General features: G+C 34.6%; 1 protein-coding gene across 47 annotated transcripts in view; it reads left to right on the top strand.

Moving 5' to 3' along the window:
- Positions 1-25,421, top strand: part of RIMS1 (regulating synaptic membrane exocytosis 1) — a 341,727-nt gene that overhangs the window by 214,258 nt on the left and 102,048 nt on the right. For 15 of the 47 annotated variants that reach the window (XM_052781720.1, XM_052781774.1, XM_052781772.1 and 12 more), the window contains 8 exons: positions 2,274-2,430; positions 4,429-4,554; positions 8,638-8,700; positions 12,104-12,181; positions 12,524-12,637; positions 13,099-13,188; positions 18,718-18,801; positions 23,079-23,156. In XM_052781720.1, coding sequence (XP_052637680.1) covers positions 2,274-2,430; positions 4,429-4,554; positions 8,638-8,700; positions 12,104-12,181; positions 12,524-12,637; positions 13,099-13,188; positions 18,718-18,801; positions 23,079-23,156 — 790 coding nt within the window. The remainder of the gene's footprint in view (positions 1-2,273; positions 2,431-4,428; positions 4,555-8,637; positions 8,701-12,103; positions 12,182-12,523; positions 12,638-13,098; positions 13,189-18,717; positions 18,802-23,078; positions 23,157-25,421) is intronic. The other 32 variants (XM_052781750.1, XM_052781743.1, XM_052781765.1 and 29 more) reach the window with 15 other exon arrangements.

The raw sequence follows: 25,421 nt of genomic DNA, 5'->3' as shown, positions 1-25,421 counted from the left end.
AACCTGAGCAATATCACATTTTAAATATGAAATTATATTCATTATTTTTATTTGACATGACTAACCCAGTGTTGTTTGAGGACAGCGCACATGTGCACTCAACATTATTGTGCCTGACATTTGTTTCTCAGCTACATGATATGTTCTTATTTCGAGTGCTTTTCTTTGGGCCCAGTCCTACCTTCTAATCTAAAATCTATCAATACTCAAAGTGCTTCTTGGTTCCCTGATTTATTAACCTCATCCCACCCCTCTGCTTCAAGAAATGGAAGAAAAAAACTATTTCCCATGTTCTCACACCAGCTGCTATACTATGAAGTAGAAGACACGGAAGTTGGACAAAATGATAGCAGAACTTGCAAAAGTCTTTCTGCATATGTTTTCTAGCTGACGGTAACCAGAATGTCTGTAGTAAAACTGTCCAATCATCTTTTTGTCAACATTGTCTCCTTCCTATCTGCCTTCCCTATCATATTTGTAGTGGTAAATATATTAAAGACAGGAACTTAGTGAAACCAATCTTTTTTTATTTACTGAAGTTGCTGGAAAGCTGGTATAAGGCTGAAAGCTACTGTAGGATACTACAGCACATAGGTGCTCTACTGTTATCTTTGGATAACTTCTGCTAGTTTGTTCGGTACTATGTAAAAGGTGGACACATGTCTGGAGGCTGTGATATTATAAGCTGTATAGTCAGGGAAAACAGTCTTAGAGTTCCTTGGATGATAAAGTGCATCATCTAGTAAGTCCCAGTTCTCACTTTTGTGTTACTGAGATGAATCTGTTTTATGGTGGAAGATATTATTCTAGGATTGCTTATCACTGTTTTAACAAAGTGTTGTCCTCCAGGTCTAATAATGAGATAATGCATTCAAATAAGTTACATGTCCATTAGAATACGTTGGTAAACTGATGCACGGTTTGGGAAAAAAGCATGAATGCTTCCTTGATGTTTGTGATCAGGGTTCAGACTTGCAGCTAAACAGGTTATCAAGTGTCATTGAATACATGACCAAGACTAACACAGACTGTATATGGGCTACACTTTTAAGAGGGCTATAACAATTTGATAGAAGATCAGAGGAGAACTACAAGAATTATACAAATTATACAAAAGATGAAAAATACCCAAACTTGAAACTCTATCACAAGATCCTTAAAAAGTGCAACTTATTTAATTTATCCAATTGATGACTGAGTGACTAAATCATAGTCTTTTCCTGCGTGGAAAGAAGATTTCTGATACAGGCTGGTTTTTTTAGCTGAACAAAATAACACATTACAGGAACTCAGTGCTAGACAAATTCAGAGAAGCAGCAAAATTATTATTTTGGAATCTAAACAATAATTTGTGAAGTCATTAAGGGATGACCCTTTCTGTCATTAAGGGATTTTTCTGTCAAGGGCTTCTTGTAATCTAATTCAAATGTCTAGAATTGAGCAATTGAAGCCTGAACAAATCTCCTTAGGGTCTTTTGGAAAGGTAACAGGCACCTTTTGAAAGCTGTTCATCTTATTGAGCTTCACTGTCTGTTTTAGGATGGGATTCAAAGTGTATAACAAGGCAAACAGTGTGCTACATGGAGAAAGGCACAGGAATATCAACACTTTAAATGTACTAACAATCTGCTGACTTTTTTTTTTCTTTTTAAATCCTATGTAAAAATGAACTACGAGGAACCTTGCAGCTTATTCATAGTATTCAGAAAAAATGTTCCGCAGAGTATGCAACACCCAATATTTTATACAATATACTCTAAATGGTCGTAAGTTTTGAAAGTACGTGGCTTTGGCCAAGTTCAGTAGGAGATCATCTTTGTATTTAACTGAAACAAGAGTCAGAAGGATGCTTTATATATGAGCAGTCCTGGATGAGTCTGTGCTGTTGTACACAAGCATGTCGTTTGTTAGATGAGGTAAACCTACATTGCTTGGATTCCTTTCAAATACGTGCTACGGTATGACAATTTTGAAATACAATTTACTCTGGGTACTCTTCCTCAAGTCAGAAACCTATTTCAGTCCTCTCGTCTACATCTTCCAGTACATAATGAAAATCATTTCAGTTTCTCTGTGTCTGTACATGTAGATATTTAAAGGTAATGCTAGTAATTTATCCTGGCTGCATGATACGTCGAGATGTACAACAGCTGAATGACGACTTGAAAGTTGTGTAAGCGTTTAGGTGTGTGTTCCTGGAAGGACTAACCATCTGAATTCTTTCCAAACCCAGACTTTTATTCTCTAATTTCCTTTTGTTGCCCTCTTGCCAGTAGGTTATAGATCTAGTACTAGAGAAAGCAAATCTACAACGCTAACTGTGCCAGAACAGCAAAGAACAACACATCATCGTTCACGATCTGTATCTCCTCACCGTGGCGACGATCAGGGCAGGACCCGTTCACGTTTACCAAATGTGCCATTACAGAGGTAGGCATCACAAGTTAGTGAAACACTGGGTGATTTCAACTTTCTGGAATCTGTCATTATTAACTTTTTTCTTGTTCAGCAATTTTTAACAATTTTAAAACTTGTTTTGTATCTGAATTTAGTAGTGCAGTATTTGAACTTGCTGTATGCTTTTATTAATCATTCAAGAGCGCTCATGGGCTGAATTGTAACTTTGTAATGCTTACCACTTCTTACTGATATTTTCTCTGTGATTCATCATCTGCGTGCCATAACTAAAATGTAGGTTTGGAAATGTTTTTTCAGTCAGAGTCTGAATCTTGTATGGAGCCACTTAAGTATATTTGTAGGATAATAAATAGTGGCATGTACAAATTGTGTAATAACTATGAATTAAACTAATTTTGAAGTAACAGCAAGCTGAAATTACCAATTGTGTTTATAATGTGGCATTTTTAATGGAAGAAGTAAAAAATACTTTACAGAATCAGTGATTTATAAACCTCTATTTTCTGCATTTACTGCTTTCAATAGACAACCTGTTAAAAGGAGAATCCTTTTTGAGCTTTTCATTTGCATGCTTTATGCTTTTTTTGAATAGTGCCATACAGACTGTTTAAGCACAAAACTTGGCCCACTTGATTTTACTTGTTTTATTGTGCAGGGCAATAAGCTTCTTTTGCAACCTCTCATGAAACCCTAAAAGTCAGCCAGTTTTTACCAGTTTTCCTTTTCTACATTTTTTAGGAAGCTTTATTCTTGAATTACTGCAAGAGCTTGAAGTGTTGTACTAGCAACATTATTGCCCACTAGCCGTGGTAGTTTACTGAAAATCTACCCTTCTTAGCTGAGTTTTGTGTACAAAATTCTGTGCTACAGTACTGTCCTTATCAATCATTTGGTGTCTCTTTTTTGGAGTTCCATCACTGGTCATTTAATACCAGACATCTGTGATGTTTTAAACTGATGGTATATTCTGGAAAACCAGCTTCTCCTCCCAGTTGAGAATCCTGATGATCTTGCTTCTTCCTTTCCATCCTCCGTGCCATATATACTGTTCTTGTGTGTTGAAATTTTGTGTGGTGCTTAAGTCCCTGTATGCATCCCCCTGTTACCTGAGTTCTTACAGATGAAGCTATTTCACTACCCACCAAATCACTTGCTGTTGCATTTCTCAGTAATGCATTCTTAACAGATAGAAGATTATGGCTGTACATAAACCAGACTGTGGCACTGACTCTTTTTTTTTTTTTTTACAGTAGAGAGAATGAGAGCTCCTCATTCTGCTTTTGCAAACAATTATATGTGCTCTTGTTGACTCTATCTACAAGCACGATGCACAAATGAAATATTTCATAGTCAATCCCACTCATCCTTTCATTTTATACTTTGAAAAACTAATGCGTCTTGTTCCAATGGCAATTACTAAACTAAAGGAAGAATCTGCCCTTCAGATAGTAGTTTCTTTTCTTGTTCTTTTCCATGTGAATAGAGCTTTAAATTACTGTCATGGGGGTCAGAGTTTCCCTGCACTTATACAGAATCATACCCCTTTTGTGTAACACTTAAAGATTTTATCAATCTGCTGTAAGTTCCCATATCCTATCCCAGATTTTCTTAAAGAATACTTGGAGATACCTGCAAAAAGTTGGCAGCCCCAGATCAGCCCTTTAGAAATCTGGCTGTGAATCTACAAATGCATAAAACTTAATTTCATGTGAAGTGTTATCAGTTCTTGTGTTATCTCAGTTATTCTTTAAGTCCAGGCTTTGAAAATGCCATTACTGAATCCATCAGTGTACACAGAAACAGGCATATACTTCTAAATACGGTAGAAATGGATGCTTTCTATGCTCAGAGGTGTTTTTTTTTTTTAATCTTAGGAGCCGATATTTTTCTAGAAGTCGTATATTAACAATTTAATGATTAAAAACTTCCTTCAAGCAACTTGTACTGTAATCCATTAAGCTGTATTATTTATGAGAAAACAAGATTATCATACATATTTCTGTCTTTCAGGAGTTTAGATGAAATTCATCAAATGAGAAGATCACGTTCTCCAACTAGACACCATGATGCCTCCAGAACTCCAGTTGATTACAGATCCAGAGATATGGATAGTCAGTATTTGTCTGATCAAGAAAGGTACATCGTCAGCCTGAACTTGGAAAAAATTTTAGAAATGTCTTTGCCAGTTTGCCTAATTTTCAAGGGCGCAGTAGAAACATGACTGATACTAATGGGAAAGGGAGAGAAATCACCCTAACTGACAAATCTAGTGTCATGGTTAAATTATCTATACCTCTTCTTTGGTAAAACTGTGCACTGGGTTGACAGTAATAGCAGGTATCTAGACTAATGGTTCTTGGGTGTTTGTCCCTAGAGTATTCTGCTGTTTGTTTCATGAATGAAGCCCAGAGATTTTTGCTAGAAAACCATAAATCTGGACATATGCCCTAGCTCTTCTTGTAACTCAGAATTTATCTGTTTTGGTAGCCAGCAAGATACCAGGTATGTGTTCCTACTAGTTGGGAGTTGCATATGCTATGATTTGCATTCCTGTGCTTATAGATTTTGGACATCTATATTTGAAGTCTCACAGCATCTTATGTAACATCCTGGTGAACTTGGTACAGTACCCAAGCATAGCAAGGATAGTTGCGGTGCTTGTAATTAGCAAAAATCTCCAAACTTAGATGCGTGACATGTACACGTGTCTCTCTGGAATACATGCAGTGGCTACACTCCTCAGAGAATGCTTGGTCTGTCTTAGTAGGCATTGTTTTCAGGTATCTAGGAATATATTCTAATATAATGGAAGAAAATGAGAATTTCTGTTTATAGCTAAAAAAAGTTTAAAAAAGTATTTCAGTTCAGTATTTGGGAAACATAATGATGACAGTCACATAGATTATCAATGTTTGTGGGTTGTTTGTTTACTTCAAAAAAAATCATATAGCTAAACTGTAATGGCAAACGTTTACCATTCATATAAGATCAATTATCCTAGTAATGCCTTTGGATTTTTTTTTTTGCAGTAAGTTACTATTTTTTATGACTAAAGACAACAAAACTTTTCCAAATGATCCAGTAAATTCAATACAGAACATACACTTCATAGTGATGTGAAAACATGTAAAGAATAAATCATAAAAATCTCTGGAACTCTTTGTCCAGTTTTGAAGCAACACAGAAATTGAACAGATGGCTTTTGCAGTTAAATTAGTTCAGTTTTGTATATGATCTTGCCTGTTTTGCTTTTTGAATGTGATAACATACATACAGGAATTAATGAGTTATTCAGAACATTTTCAAATTCAACTTTATAGGCAAGATGTACAGAATTGTCTAAGTTGGATTGTTTTACTGAATTTCCTTTCAGAGGTGAATTGAAATGCTTTTTAAATGTAGTAGTCAGATTTATAGTTAAGCTAATTTAAATAATTTCCACTTGTTGCAAATGTTTCGTGTTATTATTTATTGTAAGTAGTGATATATTAAAAAGATTCCTGAGGGTATTTATTGGATAGATTTCTTATTCAGCAGATCTGAAGAGGTAGACACATTAGAAAGTAGCTTTTGTCAGTAGAAAAAAATATAAACAGTTAACTGTCTAGAAAATTTTCTTCCAGTAAAGCCTCAAACCATGATATAAATGATGATATATGCATGGGTTATGCTTGGAGAGCGGGGCTTGCATTGAGGCTTTCTTGGACATGAGACCAGAGCCACAGCAGCAATGGGCCAGTGGATTTGTTCAGAGGCGTAAGATGCAGTTTTCAGCTCTTTTCAATGTTCAGAAAACGCTTTTCAGAAGTTTAAAGATCAGACATGATGGATGTACGTGGCTTATTTGCAGGATTTAAAGATGAGTCCATGTACTTACTCTCCTTGAGTAATAATCTTGTCTGCGGTGGTCTCCTTTCTCCTGTTTTCATCTTTTCCCCAGATTTCTTCAGTTGTGGAGACTGTTTAACCCTTGCAGGTTTCACTGTCTTTCGTTACATAAGAGCAGCATCATAGGGAAGATCAAAACCGGCTTTTGTTGAGGAAGATTCTCTATTGCATCCAAGGATTTAAAAACCCAATCTTTATTCAGTGTTATGTATTAGTATCAATAGTAGTATAAGTATTATGTGTTGTTCATTTACTGAACCCCTCATCTAAACAAGTACATTCATGTAGATACCTAACAAAAACCTGGTTTGAAAGGTGAGTAATTACCTGATAGTTACATGGTAGAAATTACAGTTGCTGATCACTTTTGATCATTTTCTCAATGATCTGTTATTGGTCCCAAATTAATATTGAATATTCTGAATAGATCTTTGTAAAAGTAGTTACTATAGTCTCTTACTAAAGCATCTGGTATGATAAATTTCCAGTGGAAGTGATTTGTCCACTTTACCTTTTTTTATTTATATTTATATACGTATATACACGCGTGTGTGTATACATATATACATCTGTTAGGAAAAGCTTTTTATTAGGAAATCTAGCTAAGCAGTATATTTTGCTCTGAATTTAGGATCATCATCCAATTTTCAAGGGCACGGCCCTTTTCATATTTTTTTTTTTTAGTGTTTCTTTTATTCCTAAATAAAATTTTTAATGTGAGTACTAAAATACTCACATTAGATAACACTTGTTTTAGAACAACAATCTTTATTTTAAATGTCTCCAAACCAGACTTAATTTATTATAGAATTGTGAGTATCTTCTTATATTATCAGTAATCTACTGTAATGGATTCTTTTGCTTTGTTTTTTTATCTTGAAGATTTCATGGTGCATTTGCTATTTTATATCCCTTTTCTGGATGAATTTTATATTACTGTTTGCCATGGGCCAATTACAATAGATACTCTTTGGCTTAGCAAACGTAGAGTAAATATTAACGAAGTACCCTGTGATTTAAAATGGACTTTGCAACTACTTTGCAACTCTTAAGAAAATGGTAACTGTTTTCCTGAAGTGCATTTTTATTTGTAATTTGGAAAGGTGCATATAAATTCTGTCAGTCCTCTGAGCTTATGAATGGAAATTTTACTTAAAAAACAAACAAACAAACAACAGTTCAATTTTAATACATTTTGTTGCATCAAATCAGGCTAGTGGTTCCAGATGCAAAGTTAAATCTCACATGTGACTCGCAAGCTGTTATTTCAAGCTGCCCAGTTTAGAATTTTAGATAAATATTACCTATATTGCATCGAGTCATTTTATAATGGCATGAAGCACAAAGCACATTGAACAACTGCTGCTTTATCTATTTTATAATCTTTTCTCTCTTTGTCACCATAGTACTTCATATTATTCCCTGCTTCTTTTAAAATAGCACGTTTCCATGAAGTTTACCTTTAATTTCATATTTACAATAATAAGGAGGTTTGGAGCTCGGTCTTTCTGATTCTGTTGAATTGCATAAAACTACAAGATTAATTCAAGGGATATTTCATATCATAGTCATATTTACCATAGGCATAAATATGTATTAATTTTACCATCTTGCTGGCTGTAGCATGTGTTTGGTTACAGTAAATAAAAAATAGAATAGACGGCTGATTTTCTCAATTGGAAACAGCAAGAAACAAAAAAAATCTGATGGCTGATTAGCAATTTTTTTGCTTCTTTAGGATTGCATTACAAAATACTGTCAATAGCTATAAGTCAGATTTTATATTTGGCCAAATGTAATATTTCCAGTGAACATATATTTTTGTTTTTCCCAAAAGGGTGACTGGTTACTCTTCTCATAAACTGATCTGCAATAAATTAATAGTAAACCCTCCCTGTTTTTTCATCTATGATTTTGTGGCTTAGGAAGAAAAAAAACCCCACAAAACAAACAACAAGCATAATTCTTTTTTTTCTAAAGTATTTCTTCTTTAATTAGTTCACAGGAAAGGAGGTTATTAGAGAAATGTAGCTGTCTTATGGATACCTTTTGTCATGAAGAGCTCTGAAACAGCACTTCTGAATTTTAAAAGGAGAAATCCCACAAAAATAGGTGCCATGCTAAAAGGAGTTTGCTGAACATGTAGTTATCACAGGCATTTTTTGGCTCATATTTGAGAAGTGCAGTCTGGGTTTGAACATTATCAGACTATCTGGGTAGAAGCTTCTTGTTTCTTTTTATGTTTTCATTTGCATATCATTGGCATAACCCATGTCATCTAATGCTTCACAATTATATCTGTTTCACTCACCACCCATCCTGTCTGTGCAGTGAGCTTCTTATGCTGCCCAGAGCAAAACGAGGAAGAAGTGCAGAGTGCCTACATACCATCAGGTAACTACAGGAATTTGGTAATCATGAACACATCTGGTTAGTTGTCTATACTTTGTGTGCCCAACTTTTTTCCATAGTGGTATTAGTCCCAGTAAGTAAAGAACTTCCCAGTACATTGTGATCCAGGTGTCAGTTTTTCTTTTTTGTTTGTTTTAATTCAGATCGAGATATGTATATATGTTTGTGAACTTCAGTAGTAAGGATTAAAGCAGTTGAAGAAATTCTGATTTTGCAGTTATATTTTATGATAGATTTTCTGTCTAGTCACAGAAGTCCTGATCTCCCAATGCATGACAGTGTTGTTATAATTTCAAACATTCCTTTTTAGTTGTTTTTGTGTTTTCTTTTATTTGCATTTTTATGTTTATATTACAGCCACGCAGAAGCCAACAATCTTTACTTGTTGTGACACTTAATCTCATGCTGATTTTGGTCACTTGTAGGGGAAAGAACAGTGATTAACGAGGGCTCGCTGGGAACTCCAGATTTGAGGAGTCTCGTATTACTTGGTTTTGCATCTACAAATTGTGCTATAAATTAGATCCAGGCATAAACTTTGTAGTTTGGGCTCATCTTCAATCTTCATTAATCTCTCGTTCCAAAGCGTGGAGCTCCCTGTCTCAACTCTTCTGAATGTTGTGAAACTAAACGGGACTGAAATATCTTTATCTAACAAATCTAATTCTGCCCCTCCCTGCCTTTTTTTTCCACCTCATCTGTTAACCTTGTTAAAAATACATGTCAGATTGCGTAGAAAATTTTCCATTTAGAATCGGTAAAAATGTAGGTTGAAGTTGAAGTAGTTAACCAGTCAACTGCTTCAAGCAAGTAGTTAACCATTTTTCGTAAAGTTTTACGTCAGTGCTATATGTTTAAAACCATCAAACTTTTAAACCCATGTTGTCTAATGTACTTACTCATTTACTTGGTGTAGGATTTTCCCATACAGAGTAGTTTGGTTTTTTTAATATGCCTTGGGTTGCTTTAATTCTCTTCATCAAATTTGAAACAGCATCAAAGATGCTGTGATAGGGTCCTATTATAAGGCACAGTAGTATAAAGGTAAAATAATAAATATGAAAACTTTCCAAAAAATCTGTGCATCAGAGAAGCTATTAATTTAAAAATTAAGTTTTTATTATCAGTAGAAAGAGTTTCGTTCTCATACTTTATTTAAAAAAGCCTTTTCCTCAACATTTTAGGTTTTAAAAGTTAATAATTTATTTCACTTCCTGTTATTTTATGTCCTTTTATTGTCATGCAATAGCAATTTTTCCTGCCTCCTTCCTATGGCCTTTCTCTTTTTGCTGTATCTTCTATAGCTTCACCCCCCTCCTTGTCCCCAGCTCTGTGCTTTTTCCTTTCCCTCTTAAAGATTATCGTTTTCATTAGAATTCTTCAATGAAAATGCTTAAATTCTCACTTAATTCACAAAGTAAATATTGTATTATGAACTTTTGATGCACTTTGCCCAGCCACAATAGATTTCCAATAGTTTTACAAATCTGCTAACCAGTTAGGCCAGCTAACCAGCTAAAAATTGTGCATGGGCAGCAATGGAGTTAAGTAAGCGCTACACTGAATTCAGAGAGTACAGCCTTGTCTTGCCTTTTTCCTTATTCTAATTATTGCTGTTACTTTTCTTGATCATAAAAAAGTAACAAATTCACCCCTTTAAAGTAACAGTAATGGTATACTATAGAACAGAATGGTAATTTTAATAATGTATTGAAGGTGAATATAAGGGCAATAGAAGACAATAGATTGATTTTTTTAAATTTAACTCTGAGGCTTATACAGCCTAATCCAAGTTTGACTAATACCCAGAAAATTGCCAATATCCATCCTTGACTGGATAGTCTCAAAAACTGTTTCAACAAAAATTTGTTCTGTGCATCGGTTGCCATATTTTGTCCTTTCTCATTTGTAGTGGCCTGACATTTATTAATGTTAGAAACATTATAAAGCTTTATCCTTGTTTTCTAGAGAGCTTGCTGAATAATTGAGACAGCTTCAGCTTAAAATGGAAAAGAAATGTTAAGGGTCTAATGTTAAATGAAAGAAATACTAATATGAGATAGTCCAAGCTACAAAGTTAAGATACATGTTTAGTTTAATACACCAGTTTAGAATGATACTAGTCCTAGTTGTCCATCTGTACGCAATTATTGACTAACAGCAGAAATGCTGGAAGGACATGTGTACCTATGCCATAGGCCATGGCTTGTCACATTCCATGTCGTAGGTCACACCCACTTTGATTGCTAATATCTGCTAATATGCCAGGATTGATATGATGGACAACCATTCCTTTATTCCAACTTTGCGACGTCACAGTGACCTCTGCTAGAGATGTCAGCAGTGATGACTGCTAAACCTGTACAAGAAGGGTCAAAGCTCCTCTGTTAAATCCTTCAGGGTTTTACAAACACTGGGGTTTCCAGGCAGAGAGTTGTTTCATCTGTCTGTGACACAGCCGGGTTTGTAATGTTGATCTGCTGTGCCTAGGTCCAAGCCTCAACAAGAATCAAAATGTTCAAAACCCTCAAGGCTGCTGGTCCTTCTGCTAATAGCACTGCAGCTGTGTCCTGGTAGGGTATGTGGAAAATTGTTAGAACTTGGTTATTAACCCTTAAACATTAAATGGCCATGATTCCCACTCAGAGGCCTGTCTGCCTTTAAATTTCTCCCTTATTCATTGGGTAGAGCTGGATAATAAAGTAAACATTTCCTGTTCTAAAATCTCATGTACTGTAAGTGATATTAGAGTTGTCATGTAACATCTCAGAGTGCTGCTGTGCTGGCTGATATAGTAGATCTCCTAGGTTTTTTAATTAGCTTATTATTAATAGCATTTACTTACTGTTAAATATTGAAGCTAATAAACCACTTCCAAAAGACTTCCATATTCAAAAATGCCAGATGCTAATACATCTATAATTAAGTTTGTGATACTATATTTCACTGTTTCAGCAAGCTTTTCATGCTTAGCTACTGAAGAGGTTAAAGTCTCTGTAGGCTTAAGTAAGGCATCACTAAGAGGAATAAAGACCAAGTTTCATATCAACCTAATCCTTTACAACAGCTTGTATATTTTAATTAAAAACCTCTATAAATGGAATTAATTAATTACAGGGGAAAAAATCTGAGCTGACTAGTATTGTCATGAGTTCATAGACTGCATTAACAAAAGTGTAAATACAAAAATTTGTCCCCCAGATAGCTGTCACAGTAGTTGAGAAAAACATATATTGAGGAATCTACTCATACGGCTATTAAATGTAGTAGAGTATTATGCATTTATTTTACATTTTGGTCAGTCTTGGCTTACCTTTGCCTGTCTTTTTATTTCTGGCATGTTTTTGTGTTGTTCTGTTTTCTTTTCTGTTCCACCACATTCAAGAAGTTCTGTTAGGCACTATAAAACATTACCACCCAAGATGCCTTTACTAGAAAATGGTACTCATTGGAACCTATACAGGTAAGAAGTGTTTAGAGTCCCCTTTAAGTAGTTCGTTCCTTTTTAAAAAAATAAATAGTCTTGCTTTGTTAAATAAAAAAACCAATAAAAATGTTTCATACACTTTTCATAACTGAGAGATAAGGGATATAATCCTAAAATAACTTCATATAACTGTTTAAATTAACCCCCACGTTGCAAAAAAACCCCAAACCAAGCCACTTTGTATTAGGTAGAGTTGTCTTCACTGTTAAAATTATATGTTGCATGTTTTTCTTTGTTACATTCTTTTGTTTATGTATAAGGTTTTGGTTACGTGTCAAATTTATTTTCATTTTGTTTAAAAAATTTTAATTTACAAAGCTCAACTCTTCCTGCATGTGCTAAGACCAAATCCATGATTAGACAGGATATTTCACTCCTTCGTGATTGCCTTAATTCACGAATACCGAAATTTGGAGATGATCTACTGGTTAGGTAAGAAACTGAGGATTAATGCCCCTGCTGTTTGGTATCTAATATGGATTTGCAGAGTAAATGAGCTTCACTGTAAAGTGATTTCACATAATATATAGTGTATCTCATCCTTTTATGTTGGCTTAAGATTTACTGCTGTTAATAAGGATTTTAAATTTATTGTTTGATATTTCTCATTCCACTTTCTTACAAGTGGATGTTGTTCTGTCTCATTCAGTTTTAAGCATTTCAACAATCTTAGCAAAAAATTTCTAGCAGTCTTTTGTTTGCTTTTATTTTGTAAACAAATCTTGGCACTGTCATCCAGTCAGCTCTTTTACGTTTTCCTTAATTAAATCATTGTGATTCTACATTTTCTGTAAAGAGAGCATTATTTTATGAGTTAATATCTAACATTGTATTCCTTTCTTTGTTTTCTTTTTCTTTCTCTTCTACCATTGGATGCAATGCACTGGCACTAGTGAACTACAGCCCTCCCTTGACAGGGCTAGGAGTGCTAGTACCAACTGCTTGAGACCAGATACTAGTTTGCATTCACCAGAACGAGAAAGGTATAAAATAAAAACTTATGAATTTCTTGTCATCTGTGCTGGTGATCTCTATCAGTTTTGTTTTTCTTCATATGACTACTCTACATTCTTGTACATTCATGTCTGCTTTGGTATTTGTAGACATTTTTGCTCCCATATTCATGTATGTCACGTGAACTGTGTGTTGGAGTTTATAACCGCTTCTGGCTTCTTTCCTTGTTTCAGTTCAAGCTGTTGTCATTGTTAACAAAAGTCCTCAGTATGCTGATAATAGCATTGCAGTGTTAAGTATTTTGACAAAGTACCACTTGGTTCTTTATCTTCATCATCATTTGCTAAAAAGTATTACATTTGTTTCTTGCCTGTTCTGTGGACTGCTAAGGCGGTGACATAATTTATAAATTATGACAAAACTCTCGTATTTCAAGCCAGAACTGTAGTTTGTGTAGTGATGTATTTTCTACAAAACAGCCAAACTCCATTGCTTTCTTAATCTAATCTGCTGCATCTGCTTTTGCAATTACAAGGCAAATCACTGCATTAAGTTTTTTTTTCACTCTGTGACATTATATTAAGGCTCACATAAGTCTTAAGAAGACATGTTTGCAATTTAAATGAAATATTGTTGTGTCATATATCGTGCGGGCATTTTATGGATGCTTTCTGAATTTTTAATATTACAATAGTTTCGTTCAAAATCTTAGATGAACCAAATACTACTGGTGTGTTTGACAGATGGGATTGTTTCACAAGGGAATTTTTCATCACCGCCTGTGTTTACCATTTTAGAGTGAGATTTTAGCTTCACTAAAGGCAGTAATAGGCTCCCATTGAGTGGGACTATGGTGGAATTACAATTTCATCTGTGCGATACATATTGAACTAGCATGGCAGTTACTAATGCAAAGTTGCTTTGTCAGTCGCCACAGTGCAGTGGTTATAACAGTTGCATCATTTTCATTACTGTGGGAGAGGACCTGTGAAGAAGGGCAGCAAGAATGTAGTTCTCCCTTTGAGATAAGGTTTCTCCTAAGTTTTTTGTGAAATTTCCCTTCCTCTCCTTCCCACTTCTCGCTGCTCCTTGATTGGAACTTTGCTTTTCTCAAGTTGTGCCCCTGTTGCAGAGGAGTGACTAATGTTCTGCTGAGATAAATCAGATGGATCTATACTAGTTCATTCCTTTTTGAGATTGAGCTCAAGATATCATAGATAATATATACATCATTATTAAAAAAACAAAAAAAAGTATGACAGAAATAAGGCCACTCAGAATGAAATACAGGTTATCATTCTAGATTTAAAAGAAAAAATATCGTAGCCTCATATTAAGAAATAAGTGTGTAGATATATACAGCTGTATTCGTCTACAAGCAACTATTTAATGTAATAACTTTTATTTCAAGATGCCACCCATCATTTGAATATTCAGTGAAACAGTAACTGGCAATTGTAAACTATCTAATTAAAATATTATACTCAAAACTACACCTGTCACTGATGTTAACTAGTTCTATTGTGTCTTTCTAATTCATGCCCAGCAACCTCTGTCCTATAGGCACTGCACAGAATCTGCAGCATTTTTCATCAGCTCATTGTAAAGAAAAGTGTTTAGTCTGTGTTAATTGCCTCTACTGCTACTATACATGTGATTTTACCAAATCATCTGTGAGCCTGATCCAGAAAAATTGTCCATCACTATGAAACTTTTTATTTCTTTGCTTTTAGAAGTCCTAAATAGGTGCTTTTGACTTGGGATCCTTCGTGAGGGTGCAGAAAACTCTTTTTTAAGAAAGTCATATTCAAATTTTCCATGATGGTTTTGTTGAAAATAAGACCTGTGTGGCTCTGACACGGGATTTAGGACATACTTTTTTTAAATTTTTCTCCCGACATAGATGATGTTTTTCCAACACAGCCCAATTTTTGGAGGAAGATGTTATATTTAATGTATAAAACCCACCAAATTAATATTTTTGTTTTGGGGTAAGCTAATTTTAGAAGATTTAATTCTCCACTGTTGAATGTATCTGCTTACACTTTAACGTGAGGTTAGTGATCAGTTGCATGTAATGATAGAGGAGACTTCAGTTTGAAGAACATAGAATTAAGTTCAAGGTATGCAGAAAGCGTTTTGTTCCTGTGCTGGACAAGACGAGAATAAGGGACTTAAAATACAGTAAGATAGGTTCATCTTAAACAGTAGGAAAGCTTTTTTGAAAGCAAATGTAATGAAACACTGTAGTAGATGATATGGAAAAGGTTGTTTTGGCTTCATTACTGGAGATGGTCTAAGAAGAGATTAGACAAATGTCCATCAGGTGTAGAGTAGGTCCTGCTTGTAGCAAAGAGAAACACTACATGGTTTTGTGAAGTCCGATCTGTGCAACACCACTTTATTATTATTATTATTATATTTGAGGGACCTATGTTAAAGGTATTGTTAGTTGTTTGCATGGTGTTTCCTCTCCCCCCACACCCCAAATGGAATTGTAGATTTTATTTAAAAATTTAGACTTTTTAGACCTCAAAATATAGACTTCTAAATGTGGCATTGTATATTTTCTTCAACAAAATTATGAGTGTACTCACCTATGGAAAATTATTTCTATTTATTCCACCCAATCTTTTGTCTTAGAGGGTGTAAATTAGATTGAATTTGAAATCAAGAGTTAAAATAGTCCACTTGCGCTTTTTTTAACAAATTGGTGTTGGCTGTGTGTAACTGATGGACAATAGAGTCCTGTTTCTCTGTGACAATGATTTGTTGGAAATGGTTTTGATCCTTAAACTATACAACATCATTCCTGTCATTTGGAATGGTCGGACTAGTTACTGGTTTTTAAGATGCTGCTTTGCCAGTCATTTTGTTGACCCACATATATCAGCAGAAAAATACTTTCAGCAGTATATATAAATTTGGGATATATGAGTCTTGTTAGTTGCACTAAAACAAAAACAAAACAACAACAAAAAGACATTCCTTTTCTCCTGCTGTAAGCCTCATCATTTGAGCAAGGAAAGTCTGTATAACTTGACTGGCAAACTGACCTTGCCCTGCCACAGGCCTGCCAAAGTTTTTTGGTAAATGGAATTGTTTAGTACAGAACTTAATCCGTCATGTATTTCTCCTTGGCGCAGTATACACTAGGATACTCAAAAATATCCAGCCCCTACTGCATACATCTACACAGTTGCACCATGCCTGCCTTTTTTTTTTTTTCTCTCCCCACCCACCTCCCCATTTATTCCAAGCTGGGGTTTTCTGGGTTTTTGTTTTTTTTTTTTTTTTCAAAATGATTGCATTGTTGAAGTTCCTGTGATGATCTGCAAGGCCTATGTTACATTTATAATATAGTCATAAATATCCTCTAATGCCATTGAAAAATGTTTTTGCTGCTACTACTTCCTTTATTATGATTTTTTTTATTGTCCTTTTCACTGTGTCTCAAATTTTTTGCTTTTTTCCTTGTAAATTATGCACCATTTCTTTAGAATGAGGAAATTTGCAACCCCCAGCCTCCAGTTAGGAAAGCACATAGGCATGAGATTTAAGTGCAGTATCTGAACTGATTCAGCAGTGGTTTCTCATAACGGCATCTTCCCCAGATTGATATAAGATTGCAGGCAGTGATAGTTACTCAATAATATGTAGTGTGGCTTTTATTTGCCTTTTAAGTTTCTTATGTTGCAAGCAATTGTGTGTATTAGCGGTTAGCGCAAGAGCAGTTGTACAGATTGGTACTGTTTGTATGCTTTGGTCCTGGGAGGTTAGGTAGTGGAGATCTGAGCAAATAAAACCAAAGAGCACAGCCCAGGGATTAGTTCATGTACAACAGGGTCAGCACATCTGCAAAATGCAGCCCAGCGGCTGTGTTGTTAGATTTGTTCTGAGGTGCTTTGCTGCAGTAGGAATCAAAACATTTCAAGGATCTTCAGGATGTTTGCGATTAGCTGGTCACTACCACCTGAAGAAGGCACAAAGCCGAACAGTTACTTGTTACCTGCTCATAAATAGATAACAGAGAAGTTGGAGCTGTCACTTGATCCAATTAAGAGCTGTCCTGATTTCATGTTGATTTTTCTAAGGTTTTTTAGTAAGTCTGAAGTGTTAGGTGTTTATATTGCATGCCTTTAACAGTTATGTGGAATATCACCATTTACATTTAAAATAATGTGCAGTAAAAAAATAACTGTTTGCATTAGGTATGCAACATATTGTTTCCAGTTCTTTCCAACCATGTAAAGGAACAGGTTACTGCATGTTTGTCTGCGTTGTACTGTGGCTCACAGTCATTCAACATTCAGTGAAGGAGAGCATGTTCTCAAAGTTCATATTGCATGACCTAGTTAATTCTATCAAATGCTGTTTAATATTTGTAGTGGATATCAGCATATTAAGGGCTTTGAGTGCACTGATGCATTAACATTTTCTTTAACTCTTGCTTTGGAGAGAAAAAGAAACTAACTACTAACAACCTATTTGCTCTTGAAACTTCTGAAAGTTCTACCTTAATGTTCAAGTGATGCTAATCTTGAAAACTTTGTTATTTGCATGTTCCATAAATCAAACCCTTTTCGTTATTACATGGACTGGAAGGATGCCTCAGAAAGTGAAATATTAGATAGTTGTGCAGAGTTTTTGTAAACATTTTGCTGTTTGTAAATTAATCAGTATGTTTTGATTTTGTAAATTGTTATATGTACACTTGTACTATTACAACCACATAACATCCCAACAAAATAAGCAACACCAGTCTATAGGATAGTATGTATCATTCTAAATTAAATGAGCTTTTTAAAAAAAAAATCATGTAAGACATCAGTTTTCATTCACAGCTCAGGTCCTTTTTGTTAAATTTAATTATACAACATAATCTGCTGGCATGTACTGCAGGGATACAGAGAAACGAACAGAAGAGGAAGCTGGCTGCACATTGCTTTCAATATATATTTTTAAATGAAAAAAATTACTCCAGTACAAGTACACAAATGTGTGTAGCTTAGTTGTAGCTAATTGATTTACCTTTACTCTCTCATTGTGTTCCAGAAAAGGGTCACTTTATGCCTTAGAATTTTTCTTATAATTCATAGTCCTATATTTTTATTGAGAATGCATTTTTCAGTACAAAGAGCTAGGAGACATGAACTTAACAAAATACCAGCCAGTAGTCAACAGAAAATGACCATCATATGGTCTTTGAAAATCTCTTCTAGTTTGGAATTACAACTTTCTATGCTAATGACAGGCTTTTAGATAATCTAGCATTTAAGAATATTTGAAAACTTAATGGTTCACTATGTAAAAGATTTATATCGGTCTAAATTCTGCATCTTTGGGCACACATTCTCTTTGTTTCAGCTGTAATGTTTCTGCAGTAAACAGCCATTAGAATAGTATACTTGGGGATTAGAAAACTGCTAGAAAAAATAATTAAATGACACACTTTCATGACTTTTTGGGGTATTTTTCCAGTCCCAAATCCCATATATTTAATTTTATCACAAACTAAATATCCTGTTTTTTTCCTGTTTTATTGAACGGGCAAACAGGGGTAGATGGTCCCCCTCCCTAGAGAGGAGACGACCTACTAGTCCCAGGATTCATATCCAGCATGCATCTCCAGAGGATGACAGGTACTAGTCAACTCCTCCCAGTGGAAAGTGGCTTACTGCATCTTGCACTCTCGGAGGAGTATACTGAAATTTAAAAGTATGCGTATAAGTAGAGAGAGATTTACAACCTCCAGAAGCCCAAAATAAAACAGCAGCTTAGATACCATCTCTGCATTTTGTTGAACTTTTATAAAGCACCTAGGAATTAATGTCTTTTCAAGTCTTCTCTTTGCCTGAATGGTCACAAGCCATGAAATAAGATGTCTAATACAACAGAACATCATCTGTGTTAATGTTCTTTAGTCTGTTTTTGCTTGCTTCTGTAAACGTTGGTGGTGTTTTCACTGTGGTGCTTTATAATATGATAAATATTTGTTGTACAGCCTATTCTTGTCTAGGTGCTTATTTTTATTTTATTGGGTTTTTTTCCTTTTTTTAACAAACTGTTTCTAAGAGGGAAAAAACCCCACAAATTGATATGTTGGAAGTCTTGATAACACTTGCTAGTTGATGTATGTAAAAATTGGCACTGTTTGTAAATTCTGTCCAAATCAGGATGGTCTCCATGGAGCATGTTTTCCTAACAAGGTAGGTTTTGGTTAAAAACACCAGTGCTTGAATTTTTTTTTTTTTTTTATGCTGAATACCACCTGTGATTAATAGAAGCACCTTTGGTTTTTTTCTTGTCATGAACTTTCTACTCAAATCAGTTTTGGTATTCCGTTGCCTTGGCGGTAGTAGTTCTTTTTTTGGTATTTTTTTTCCAGATAGATCTGGGGTTTTTTTTAAGCAGACATTATAATTCTTATTGAGATGCAAATTCAAAGTTTTCCCTTCAATTTTTTTATTTTACAGTAAATGACAGGATACAGATGGTTCATGTAAATAATCCATACATGTGTAAACTCTTACGAAGTTGCACTTCAAACTGTAAGACTGGTATATGGATAAAACTCAGTTACTATAATGCTAGTGCTTACCTTCTGCTAAAGTGTATCCACAGTACTTATATTTGTACTGTAATTTGTTTACTTGATACTGGATGTATTCCACTAATACAAGGTGGGAAGAGTGTAATTGTGTTTGGATAGCGTTTCTTTTTCTATTTGAGTAAGACAGCATTATAAATTAGAAAATTAAATTTGTGAAACATTATTTCAAAATTGTCCCCCCTTACAGATACTGCATTTCTAGAAATTTTGCCAACACGTCCCTTTGATGGGACAGCTATTAATAGCTTACAAATGTCCTTTGTATCTTTCAGGCATTTTTAAGTAATTTTGCTTCCCATTTTTCAAGTCGATGGAAGACTGTCTTTGACTTCAGTGGATCAGAGTTGATAAAATCTTGCTGTCATTGAAGTGATTAGAATTAAATCATAATCATATCACATATCAGTGAAATGAGGTTTTCATCTAAGTACTGCCATTCTTAATGCAGAATTGTAAGCCTTTTGATGTCAGCTGAAGTTTTGTGGAGTAAGACTGAAATCATCTAATACCTGTTAGCAAACATATTACAGTAAAACATCTGTACGATATAGAGTCCGTTATGGGAAAGATTTTGAGTCAGAGAAACAGCAGTCTAATTTTCTTAGTGAAATGAGTACCTTCATGTGCTTGGAAGTCTTGCAGGTAATCTGGTCACCAAATCCCAGTGATGCAGTCAGTGATGAACTTGGAGTTTAGGCTAACTTCAATCCCGATGACTGGTTGCAGCCTCTCAGTTCCAGGATCTTCCTTTGCATTGCATGCCCAATACAAAATAATAGCGCACCTTGTCTGTAGAGAGAGTATCAATGAGGGAATCAAAGGTGGTTTACCTTTGTTTTATACTCTTTAAGTTTACATTCATTCTGATTATTTCCCATAGCTTTAGCAGTTGGCCAACACCACTCAGTTCAATAATCTATGGTTTTTTAAGACGTGCTTGTATCAATCTGACAACTGATGCAGTGGGTGTCAGGGAATGAGGGTCTGGTGGATCAGCAGGGGTAGCTGACTAACTGCTTATCACTGCTTTCAAATCATATTTTCACAGATTAATTGACTTCAACAGATGTCATCTTATTCTTCATTTGAGTACATTCCAGATTTATCTTACAAATTGGCCCAATTTGCATATAGGGTGCAATCAAGAAGATCTATTTCTGAATACATTTCTTAAACATATGACTTATGCATTATTTCTAATTTTGATCGTTTGAATCCAGTTTTTGCAACATTGTATTTATCAATAGTGATTCATAACATAAATTTTAGTAAAGGTCTTGGCAAGATTGCTGTTATTCTGGAATTCGTTCACTTGCCATATCAGAAAAAGTGACACCTAGATGTACCTTGACAAGATGAAGACATGGGTTATATGTTATTTCAGTGTTAAGAATTAACAAGTGTTTGGTTAGTATCATGTATTTCTTTAAGACTCTTTAAAGAATAGTTTTTGGTTTGAATTTGATAGCTTCATTGCTGGGAGTTTTTTGGGGTTTTGTATTAGAAATTAGAATTAGAAAGTCTGTCTAAAGTTAACGACTTTCTGGTAACTGGAGAACTGCAAAATTGTGAAATTGTAAGTGATGATAAAAACAAGGAGAATGAAAGCAGTTAATGGTAGGTGGGAATTTTATTCAGACTGTTCTTTTTGAGAAGTCTGCATATAGGTTCAGCATATAATAAAGACTGGATAAAATAAGCCTTTTAAAAAATTAATTCTCATGTACTTTCAGTTAAGAGAAGTAACTTTTGGTGGTCATGCATGCATCTGTAAGAATGCTTGTCCAAGAGTCATCCTGAAGCCAGCTGTAGTGCACTGCCAGCGGCAGACTGATACGGCCTGGATGATCCTTTCCCGTCTTTCCAGCAACTATGTGACTTGATCAGGGACGCAGTTTTGCAAGACATGAATTGAAGTGCTAGGAATGAGTGCGAGGAGCTACCAAGCCTTCAGAGTAGTTGTGACCTCCCAGCTCACATACCATGTAGATCCAGCCTTTCAGAAATATTCAGGAAAAATCAGGAAGTATTGAACATGACGTTTTTGATGGCTTTAAGGCTACATAAATGAACAGACTGACTGCAAACCATTGAGGTCTCTTGTACAAGCCAGTAATAAACCATTTTAAATGTTTGACACTGAATTTTACAAAAATGTTATTTTGTCACTTTAAGACAAGTAATTTTTAATTTTGATATGAATATAATTCTATTTCTGTGTGTAGATTTTGTTTACACTCAACAGTGATAAATATTTTGAGCCACATGGGTCATTGGAACATGAACTGTGAATAGCTTGTCTGTATATAAAATAATATATAGTGCTTGTCTATATATGTAACAAGGCCTTATTGATTGGTGATTTGGTGTGACACTTGGTAGATTTTTGACCTTAAAGAGAAATGTCACCATTTCCTCACCCTAATGGAGGCATAGATGCAAATTTATTACATACCCTGGATTATTAGTGGACTGCAAATTTTGCTGAGTTTTCTCATTAAAAGCCAAATTTGATATTTGAAAAAAAATCTTACATTGATATACCTTATAAAGAAAAAAAAAATTTTTTACCATATGTACCATAAAAAACTAATAATAAACCAACAAGCTACTAATATTTATGTCAAATTGAAAGCTGTGAACAAATTCTGAGGTTCTTAAACAGCTTCAGCAAAAATGAAAATAATACAGAAAATAAGAAATAGTCTGAACTTTATTTGAATTTTTAAAAGAAAGCTGAGTCAGTTATTCTAATTTGCTATTGAATTGTTGTTAATTATTACTGTAGCAGACTGGCTGGCAACAGAATATGAAGTTTTCATCAGAATATATGAAATTATGAAATTTACCTGCATTTTCAGGAGAATTTCACAATATGACAAAATACGCATGTTTCAAATTACTGAGGGAAGATATTTTCTATAGGTTTATATATTAATCTAATGAAAATACTGTAGATTAATTCTCAAGAAGGATAATGGCAACTATTATGCCACAGTGCTGCTGTTCAGCATGTAGAGTATACAAGTCTTTAACAATATTGTTGTGGCTTTCATTCATTCTTTCATACTTTATTGCATCTTAGATTGTTGATATTATGTCTAAAAATGTTAACATTACCTTAAAGTGTATGGATTAAATCTATGGAAGGGGAAATGAGAAATATAGCCTTTCTCAGCAGATAGTGCCTTAATGCTTTTGGTTTATATATTTGACTGCATGTCTCCACCTTCACTGCATGTGACCATCTCTCTGTATCTGCTCATTCTGTCCAAATTCATATCCATGTTTCCAAATTTTGTGAAGAACAAGGACGCTGGAGTCTTGCATTCCAAAACAGGACAGTGTAGACCACCTAAGTGCTAAACCTGGAGCAGCACAGAGGTATCCTTATTTACTCAAATTATAGTTCCAAATAAATGAGGTCTTGGTTATAGTATGTTCTTCATATCCTCTGCATATGAAGTTTTTTTCTCTTTTTATGTATAAGTACATATATGTATGTATTGTTCATAGATACTATTTAATCCCCTCTAAAGTACATTTAAGAGGTAAATTTGAGTATGACTTGAGTGTTCTTATCCCCAGTGCACTCTTTGTACCTTGTATATGGGCATGAAAGGACGCCTGCCTGTAAATACATACCTGCCAATGCCCACACTGTGCTCAAGCTGTCAGGACTGCAAGTGCTGTAGTAGGCTGTTGAGCTATATGGAATTGTATACAGCATCCTCTTAGCAAGAGGAAGGAAACAGGAAGGAAATTATGATTTTTAAACATATATCTAATGTGTGCTGCTCACAAGGACAGCCAGAGAGCAGAGAAATAAGTATATTCAGCTCACCAGTGCTATATATTACTTTGTCACTTTTCACAAGAAAGGATGTCCTGCTCTCATCTTTTCCATCTTACAAGGAGTAGTCACTATGTGCTCTTTTTCTCCATTGCACATAATGTCACAGTCTAAGCAAGTGACATAAGGAGTAAGAGAAAAATAACCCCCATACCCAGACAAACAGAAAATGAAAAGGCTGACATCATTTGAGTGATAATGGTGCTGCATCCAGTGGATCTAACCATAACTTTAAATACTTTGCTAACCTTTGCTTTTAAGTAAAGCTGCAGCATTAAATATGTTTTCCTGTGTATCCACCTTGTATTTGGCCTGGTAAAGAAAAAAATTAAAAAGTAATGAGAATATAAAAAAAATGAATCTGGAGAAAATAGTTTGAGGACAAAAGGGATTATAATTTTTAATCCGAGATATTATTTTTGGTAAGAAAGTATTTTCTTTTAAAACCTGGAAAGCATCAGGTTATGACCTCTGCTCATGCAAAAAGCATTTTGTATTTTGCTGCAGTATTTTCTTTGTTGTGGAGCATACCGCATCACAATATAATGCTCATCAAATATTACAGTGGGTACAAATCATGAAAATGCACTGTGATTATGTTCTTTGGGTATAATTTGGTGTTACAGCTGTTTAGGTATCTTCCAGTTCAGACACTGGATTACTCTTTATAACCACAACAGTTTAAAAAGAAAATATATTTTTAAAATATTATTTTTATCTGTTTGTTTTGCCCACAGTAATTCTTTTATAGCTTAATATATGACATTGATTATATCGTTGCAAGTTGCTATATATGTTTCTTGCACCAGCATAAGATGCAGGTTAGGGTTTGTCAACGTTCCTGATCTAACAATGAATAATCATCGCTTCCTGTTTTAGACCACTCCTGAAATACTGTATGCACTATTTATTCTGAAAAACTGATATATATTCATGATTATCAAAGGTTTAAAATCGTAAATCCTGTTGTGTAAATGCTCACATTACTGTGGATAGTAAAGAGAATTTTGGAACACACAAGACTTGCAGAGATTTTCATAGTATATTTATAGTCCTGGGTCATAATGGTGAAACATGCTTTACCTTCCTTCTTACATTTATTGACTCATATTACTGTTCATTGTTTTTATTTACTATCAAAGTAAATGCTTAGGTTGTCAGAGGTAACTAGTGCCTCACTATGCAAATGTCAGATGAATTCTATAAAAGATTTATGTGGAAAAGGAGTGAAGAAATGAAATAAACTTCTGACTGACTTATATTGACTAGAAAAAAAAAATAGAATTGTTTTAAACTGTTTCTAAAAAACCTTAACAAGTTTCAATACAATGAGATTTTTGAAAAGCCGAGTTTTTATTAATATAGTGACAGCATTATTTAAATCTGATATGATGCAGTATTTGTTTTGCTTTTGGAATTTAGATTTAAAAGCAATTTTTAAAGTTTACATTTGATTAGTATTTTCTGGTCCTTTCTGCAACATTTTTTTACTGCTGTCTACTCTGCATTTGGTTTTTCATGCTGTTAAGAGATGACTAAAAGGCCTACAAGGAGGTGCTGTTTCTAATCAAATACAGACTGTGAAGTGGGAGCTAGCTACAGGTTCAGTCAGGATCAATGTTAACTCCCCTGTTTTGGTACCTCCTAACTTTCACGCCATCAGCCCCAGTCAAACCTAATCAGTGCAATGTGTCTTAAACCTCGAGTTCACCAGCCTGTTCATGACAATAGTTGTCACTTTTTCATCTGTCAACCATTTCTGTTATTACCTTTATAATACATTAATAAATAATCTT

Source organism: Harpia harpyja, chromosome 3 (genome assembly GCF_026419915.1).
Source record: "Harpia harpyja isolate bHarHar1 chromosome 3, bHarHar1 primary haplotype, whole genome shotgun sequence".
Classification (NCBI taxonomy): domain Eukaryota; kingdom Metazoa; phylum Chordata; class Aves; order Accipitriformes; family Accipitridae; genus Harpia; species Harpia harpyja.
This window is presented reverse-complemented; position numbering and strand designations above follow the sequence as displayed.